Source organism: Mus pahari, chromosome 8, assembly GCF_900095145.1.
Source record: "Mus pahari chromosome 8, PAHARI_EIJ_v1.1, whole genome shotgun sequence".
NCBI lineage: Eukaryota > Metazoa > Chordata > Mammalia > Rodentia > Muridae > Mus > Mus pahari.
The window spans coordinates 23652832-23661590 of record NC_034597.1 but is presented as its reverse complement, the minus strand read 5'-3'; the positions used below and the strand labels follow the sequence as shown (position 1 = coordinate 23661590).

The window sequence follows — 8759 nt, the reverse complement described above, 5'->3', positions numbered from 1 at the left end:
AAAAAAAAAAATGTAACCCACACAACAGAAACCAAATGTTTCATTTCCAGATTCTGCCTTTACTGCACCCCACCCCCAACCCTGCAGGTTACACAGGTGGCATACTAGCAATGTTTTCTGCAACATTCTTGGTAAAAAAAGAAAAGAAAAGAAAAGAAAAGAAAAGAAAAGAAAAGAAAAGAAAAGAAAAGAAAAGAAAAGAAAAGAAAAACGGAAGCAATCAGAAATTGCAATGGCTCAAGACGCTGCAGCACATCTGGCACCTGACAGGGATGGTGGAGGCCTAGGTGGGTGAGCACAGCACTAGACAGGTGTAGAGCCTCCCCTATGCCTCCTGCACACCGTGATCTCTCTCCGCTTGAGAGAACAGATGACGGGAGAGGGGCATAAGGTAAAGTTAGGCTGGTTTTTAAAATGTTGTCCTTTTCTATAATGTCTAAGATTTTTACAGAATCCCGAGTATGCTCTACATTTGTACATTTGTAATCCGAAAATCTTTTAGATGTACTTTCAGTCTCAGAAAGAAAAAAAAAAGTCCTTAAGAAAGACAGAGAAACAAAAAACCAGTGTACATCTGTAATTCTGGCTCTTGGAGAGCAGGGGGTGGAGGATTCAAGCCATCTTGGGCTGCCTGGGGCTCTGAAGCAGGGAGGACAAAAGAAGAAGGACAATCAGTCAGTCAGCTTGGCAGTACCTGTGATCCCAGCGTTCAGGAAGCTGAAGCAAAAGGATCATGAGTTCAAGGGCATCCTCAGCTACTCCACAAGATTCTGCTAACACCCCCCCCAACAAAGTACAAAAGCGGTGGGGGAAAGGAAAGGTGGAGGAGGAGGACGGAGAGGGAGGACAGAGAGGGAGGAAAGCAGACAGGGATCAGAGAAGCTCGGTGAACTACTGGATGCGTGGCACTCTCGCCTCAGAGAGGCAAGTAGTGCATAGGTACAGGACTCAGTGGAGCCAGAAGCTGCTGGTCCCTCTTGGGGGGGAAATGGTATTTTGAGGAAGTCCTGGGGCGCTTCTGATGGCTGTGGAGGTTTGTAAGGCATCTGCAGGTGGCTGATTTGTAAAGTAAGCTGTGTATACCCGTGCTTAATAACAGCTGCCAACATTTACAAAGGACCGGGTGACAAGGGCCAAGGTGTTAATAGCAACAAAGCAGGGAACATTTACTCCCCCGCCCCACCCCCACTCTCCCGCTTCAGACCCATCGGAGCGAGCAGACCTGCTTGCAGGCCCTCCTCTGTAGTATCTGCTTCTGAATTCTGCGTATGACTTTTAAAAATCATAGCGCTTTATCGTTTCCCGAAGCCCCGCTGTCTTTGGAAGGATGCCTGATCTTTTCTGAACGTGCCATGCCCTAAACAATCTGAACACTCTTGTTCTTTATTATTCACGAATCATAATGGCTTGGCAAAAAAACCAAAAAACAAAAAGACAAAATTTCCACTAAACCAGTGCTTAAAAGAGCCCTAAGTAATTGCCATGGTCATGGATTCTCCTCATCTACTGTACTTGAGCCTGCCAAAGGACGCCCTCAAAGGAATTGGAAGACACTGGAACTAACCATTAAAAATGGAATCCATCTTTATTTAGTCAAGGCACCCAAGTACCATCCTCCAATCCCCAGCGATGCATTAGCTGCGCTCATTAATGGTCACTGGCATTCTGTCTGCTCTGAGTGAAAAGACGGAGAGCCATCCGTCAGTGTACCAGCAGCATTGACATCCTCCGCAGATGGTGCACAGATCCGCCAGCTCAGGGAGGACAGAGCCTCTCCCCTGTCCCTGCACTTTATCCCGGATTCCCTGTGAGGAATGAGGTGCCACTTCAAAGAGGTGGGTGTTCTGCGGGTGGCTTAGCGCCTCTGGCTGATTTATGCTGGAGTTTAGCCACTGCCTGTGCATAGACTTTGTTTCGGGGGAACATATTTATCTGACCTTTCTTTGAATAGACAACCCAGTAGCAGCCCAGGAAACTATGTCCCCCTCTGTGCCAAGTGGTGGCATTTGGATGAGCTGCAGGAATTCCGGGGACAGGGGTAGGTGGGGGAGGTGGGTCGTTTTCTCTCATCCCTTAAGCCTGCACAAGCCCTGCTACAGCCAGGCTCACTACCTCCTCTCTGACAGGAAGGGATAGAAGTCCTGAGGCTGATAAGTGTGACAGACTCTGAGGTAGTTGTCACTAGAGTACAAATCAGACAGGTAACCAATAGCCGCCGGGAAAGTGATGGTACTCTTTACCATTCCGAGTTTGCTGCTTTGGGAAGCCTGTGCTGACCCCAGGTTCCTGCAGGAAGGTCAAGAGACCTGTCCTTAAAGAGTTCAGGTGTCTGCTCAACAGAAGATCTCTTCTTGTCTGCTTCAGTTGCTCCTGGGAACCCTCACCATTCATCTCTCGACTCTACAGGTGGCTTGTTTTGTGGACCAAATTGGGTTTCAGTTACACCTTGTCCTGGAAGGGTAATGCTGTTCCTATAAAATACTCCAAAGCCGAGTGTAACCTGAGTTTCAGTCAGACGGGCGGGCCTTTCAGGGACAAGTCGTGGGCAGCTGGGAGTGCTTGCCTCCTGAGGTCTCTTGCTGGATCCTCTGCCTAGTCCTTGTCTCCTCTTCTCTCAGAGCCCCTCGGGCCTTAGAAAGCTAACCTAGGAGTCTGGAGCGGAGTGAGAGCTAGACTCCCGTCCCATCCCTTTCGAATTCCAGTCCACTCCCCAGGAAGGTCTACAGACTACACAAAGCCTATGTCCTGGAAGCCGCAGTGCACCTTTCCATGTGTAGCTGCTTCCTGTTGGGGAGAGCGGTGCAATGGGCAGGGGAAGGAGAGGCCAGAAATTCCTACCCATGAACTTCCATCACTGTCTCCCTAGCTGATGCACGGCCCTTCCAAAGCAGCTGGACGACGTCCAGGTAAACAAGCCACTGCGTGCCCTCTTCAAAGATGTTTAAGATCAAGACACTAAAACAGGATACAATAGCACAAACAAGCCAAAGAAACGAAGCGGGTGTTCTCTGGAAAGAGGCATTAGCTGAGGTAGGTCAATTAGGGCCAGCCCCTGGTGCCTGGGGAGCTGATTGTGTTAATGGAGACCCTCACCGAGTCTTTCTCAAGTTTCTTTCCAGAAGTGAAATCCAAATTATGCAATTAAAAGGCTCGCAGCTGGGGCCGGATGTACTTGAACTGATTGAAGGATGAGGGAGTGGACACAACAGCATTCTGAAACAGCGATTGTCTCTGTAATTAAATGCAATTAACTGACAAAAATGTCGTCTTCCCCTCCGAAAACTGATTGGAATGTAAAAAAATAAAAATAAAAAATAAAAATAAAAATAAAAATAAAAAACCACGACCCCATCTGATGCCTTGTTCCTTCTAACCCAAAAGCTCACCCCAGCAGGCAGAATTCTAAAGGTGAGCGATGGCGCACCCGCTCTAGGATGGATGGGGTCGTGAGAGAATGAGGGGAACCAGAGAAGATGGCTGGGGAGACTAACCGTGGGGGGGCTGCCTTGCGAGCGAGCCACAGATGAGATGGAGTGGGCGGGGCTGTAGTGGAAGCTTGCCTAGCCGGCCTAAGACCTAGGTTCAGAGGGGAAAAGAAAGATTGTCTTAACAAATTACCCGAGGCCAGCTTGTAGGAAGGAGCCGCGGCGCGTAAATGATAGGCAAGCCTCAGACTCAAAGGTGAGATTAATAAATCTGTCTTCTTAAAAGTTTTCTGATTATTGTAGACATTGTGGGAAATGCTGAGAGAGTAAGTAAACGTTTTACATAATCTCACCTCGGAGAGAGGATGAATCGGAGAGCTTCCTTTCCTGGCTCTTTTTCTTGAATTTTGAGACAGGCTCTCATTTTGTAATCCAGGTGAGCCTCTAATTCAATATCCTCTGCCTCAGTCTCCCTTAGAGCTGGGATTATAGGTTTGCCACCACACAGGACTCTTCTTTTTTACATACATAGCTTAATTAATATTGGGTATATGTTCTTAATATATTATACATATTTACATCCTGATTTTTTGTTCTTATCACAAGTGTCACTATTTTTTAAAATTCATTTTTTTTTCTTGTTTTGGTTTTTCAGACAGGGCTTCTCTGTGTAGCCCCGGCTGTCCTGGAACTCACTCTGTAGATCAGGCTGGCCTCTAACTCAGAGATCCACCTGCCTCTGCCTCCCAAATACTGAGATTAAAGGCGCGAACTCCCACCCCCACCACCCCAGCTAACTCACGGTTCTTCACTTAGACACCTTTGCCGACTCTTTGAAGGGCAAAACAGACCCAACTCACATGCTGTCCGCCATCCTCTGCCAGACCAAACTGCTTCCCATTCCTCAAAGGTTCAGAGAGACTGCCACCCACCCAGCTAGCTAAGTCACTATTTTTCCATATGTATTTACATATTGTGTGTATGTGCATGTGTGTGCATGCACACACCCCTGTACATCATGACACACATGTGAACACGAGAGGACAATTGCTCGAGTTGGTTCTCCTGCTCTGTGACACAGATTTCTGGGACTGAATTCAGGCTGAGTGTCAGCAGCAAGCACCTCACCCAGTGAGCCATCTCACCAGCCTACAGCTTTAAATTTCCAAATTAAACTCTCATTGTGTACACATAGCACGGCTCACTCCGTCAGCCTCTTATTATCAGACTAGTAAACTGCTCATAGAATTTGGGTATTATAGAAAGAAGGTCTTGTTGCAAAAATCTGCCTGTATTTCTGATTTTTTTTTTCCTTTATGGGACTTCTTTTAAGTAGAATGTTCTTGAAACATGTTTTTGAAGGTCTTTGCTTCCGCTATAAATTGCCCTCTAGAAAGCAACCAAATTATATTTCCATCAGTGGGAAAAGAAGTTTCTGGATCCTGGGTCACCTCCAATACTGAGCACTATCTCCATGATGCTGAGCTGTAGGACACTCAGCAGCCACTTCCAGGAGATGGAATATTTCCTCATAGTTCCTCCAGGTCTGAGGAAATTCACAAGCAAGGCCTATGTCACTTGAGGGTCTGTCTTTGCTTTCCTGAGATTTTAAGGACACATGGAGGCCAGGGAGCAGCGAGTGCCCACCAGGTGGTTAGCTTATGATGGCGAACAACCAGGGAGGAGGCGAGCTGCTGACATCCACGAGGACGTGGACATAGGTCAATGTGGAATCTATCCACGTCACACATGTCCCTCTTTACTTTCCAGCTGTGTTGGCCAAAGATGGACATCAGATCATCCTGGAGCAGATAGAAGACTGGAATCTGGTGGAGCTTGTGGTAAATGAGGAGACGGTCTTTCAATGTGATATCCAAGACCTGGAGTTTGGTAAGGAGGCGCTCTCCCAGCCCTCAGCCTTTGCTGAGCAGTAAGGCCGGCGCTCTCCCCAGCCCTCAGCCTTTGCTGAGCAGGTCCTCTGTTTCCAGTGGAAATGGTCAGGGAGCCATGCCTAGAGTCAAACTGGGGTTCTTTCTGCATTTCAAACTCACTCCAAGAGCCCTGTTCCCTGCAGCACATGAAAGACAGTGTGTGTGTGTTGGGGGGGGTATGCACTTGTGTGAGCACACACTCACACTCACACACCATATACACACAAACACACACACACACCATACAACACACACCATATACATACAAACGCACACTCACACATAGCACACAATCTCACATACCATATACACTCNCACACACCACACACACACCATNTACACANAAACACAATCACATANAACACACACTCACACATACCATATACACTCTCACACACCACACACACACCATGTACACATAAACACAATCACATATAACACACACTCACACATACCATATACACTCTCACACACCACACACACACCATATACACACAAACACAATCACATAGAACACACACTCACACATACCATATACACTCACACACCACACACATACACCATATACACACAAACACAATCACACATAACACACACTCACACATACCATATACACTCTCACACACCACACACACACACAGACACACACCATGTACATACTCATATAAACACACACACCACACATATATCCTGACACAGAGAAACACACAAATACCCATACACACACCAAACACACACCAGATACAAACACACCACACACACATACCACAAACATCACACACACACACACACACACACACACACACGGTGCAGTGTTGTGCTGCTCAACTTCTTTGCCAAACATTGTAGACAGAAGAGGAGAGGAAAGAAAGCCGAGCCCAGCCTTCAGATGTAATTGGAAGAAAATAAGGTTTTGTGTTTAGTTTCTTTTTTCCACATTAGTAATGCATGTCTTATTATAATTATTTTCTTTCAACATGATTTTTGTTCTATTTGTTTACTTTATCTAGATTTCTGAGACAATTAGAGTCAGTATATTCACAGGATATGGCATGATAAGCTGTAGTCTGCACATTTCTTTGCCCTGGGACATTTCTGGCCCCATAGACTGGCACCAAGTCTGCCTCCCGGTGCCTAAGAGCAAGAACTTCAGCGCTCCACCCAAACTGCTAGGGGCTGCTTAACAGTCTGCATGCCTGTAGCCTTCAAAAATACACTCCTAGTGAAAACTCAAGGTATATTTATTATTACATCAATAGTGTTATCTATTTTTCTAGGGGGTGATGGCAAACTAGACCCACTGTGCGAAGAGGCCAGGATCGCTGTGCTAAATGCCTTTTGATCGCGTGGAGCAGACAGAAGAACACCAGCTATGTCCTGCAGTCTACAGTAGCCGCAAAAGGGGCTTAGTAGCCACATGGACGGTGGGCTCTACCAGTCAGGACATGGCGATGCCACCTGTCCACTAGTCTGTCCAATTTGGAATTCTCATCTGGCTGCATAGGCACCCACAAAAATAATAAAACCTCCTCCCTGGCAGCGTCTCTCAGTCTCGGCCCATAGGGAGAGCCCTCCAATATCAGGTGCACTGGATCTGAAGGAAATAAGAAAATGCAATCTAATAACTGAGCACCATCCCCTAATAAAGCGCCATTGCCAGAAGCATTAGACATTGCATTCCGAAGCCTGCCAAGAACCAGGAGTAGGTGAAGTTAACGAGCTTCCAAGTAGGGGGTGTGAATGAGGGCTCTGAAAGTCTGGACCGAACCAGCGTAAATGCAGAATTCGGAAACCTGACCGTCTGTACGGGTTCATCTCTTGCTCTTACTGGAATACATTTTTAATTGCTAGTATAAAACTATGTGCAATCAAATCTTTACTTGTCCCTGTTGCAAACAAGAAAAGCATCTGCCGCCTTTTGTGTCAGCCAGTTCATCAGGATGCTCTGAAGGAGGCAGGAGACAGTCTGGGGCAGACTGGAGTGGCTCTCGGTCTCTCTGGTGGAGAAAAGGACCTCATGAAAAGGAGCTTTAGTGACAGGCAAGGTTAAAAAAAAAAGAATCAGTTGTGAAATGATGAGTGTCTGTTTCCCAAGTCCTATGCTCTGTGTGTATAAGAATACATATTAATTTATGTATTTATGTATCTTATATAGAATATATTTAATATGTTAATATATATGCGCAGACACCACTGTCTGATGCCACACATGCGGCTGTCTGAAGACCACTCATCTTTCAGAAGATCCGGTGGAGACTGTGCAGAAAGAAGGTACTTTCATGCCCTGCAGAGTTGGAATCCACCTTGGAATCTGTCCTTCCCTCCATCCCAGGAAGCCTCAGGTCCCCTCCCATCCCCAAATAAGGAAGCCCAACAGAGATTCCACGTGCCGACTTGGAGCCTTGGCCCAAGATTCATCTGTCAGAGTCACTCCAGATGACAAAGCACTCAGAGAAATATTTAATCCTCCCCTTAGCAAGAAGCCCAGGCTCTGGGACAGTTCCCTTCCCATGTCTGTCACTGGTTTTCACAGTTCCTTAGTCCTTAGTGAGAGGCCAACTTCAGTTACAAAATACATAACATCTTTCTTTGTTTCAATATAGAATTTTAGAGGAATATATTTCCTCTAAAGAACCGTGGAAAATACATCATAACGGCAGAGTAGAATTCAGCATCATTTGGATGTATTTCACATTGAATTTCTTCTGTTTAGCTCTAGATAGTCACAGAAATAAACATAAAGGGAACATGACTTTGCCTGATCAGGATCATGGTGTATTTTCTCCTTTTACCTTAGTATCCTATACTGATCTTGTCCCCACATAGCTGAGCATTTACTAACTGTCCAAACATTGTGTCTAAATCAGGGGCGTTCTTCCTCCTTGCATGTGTGTAAGAAGTTGTCTTTGTCCATTTTGTGTTGTGACTGTAACTCAGCATTTGGCCCTAGGTAATGCATGAAGAGAAGGGGTTTACTTGGCTCATAATTCTGTGTCTAGAAAGTCTAAATCGTGTGATGCTGGTGTCTGGTGATGTATCATTACATGGCAGGTGATGTTCATTGTGAGAGGGACCACGACCACAAGACAGGCCTAAGCTTGCTTTTACAATAACTCTTGAGACCTGTGAGGCCAGACTCAGTCCCCGGTACCATCGTTCATCTCCTCTTCAAGAATCAATCATGAATCTGCTACCTCCTATTAGGTCCTGCCTCTCAGAGATTCCACCATTACACTGCAGACCAAACTTCCAGTACACAAACCTTACAGGAAAAACCTATTCCAAACCATAGAAAAAAATACTATCACATAAATATTTATAGTAAACGTAAGGGCCAGCGAGATGACTCTGTGGATAAAAGGAGCTTGTTGCCAAGTCTAGAGATCTGAGTTTGATCCAGGGC

General features: G+C 46.0%; 1 protein-coding gene across 1 annotated transcript in view; it reads left to right on the top strand.

Annotated features, from left to right (window-relative positions):
* Positions 1 to 7208, top strand: part of C8H10orf53 (chromosome 8 C10orf53 homolog) — a 13023-nt gene extending 5815 nt beyond the window's left edge. Inside the window, exons 2-3 of the mRNA XM_021204117.1 lie at positions 5196 to 5315; positions 6634 to 7208. Of these exons, the coding sequence (XP_021059776.1) occupies positions 5196 to 5315; positions 6634 to 6698 (185 nt within the window). The 3' untranslated portion in view covers positions 6699 to 7208. The remainder of the gene's footprint in view (positions 1 to 5195; positions 5316 to 6633) is intronic.
* Positions 7209 to 8759: the final 1551 nt, after the last annotated feature.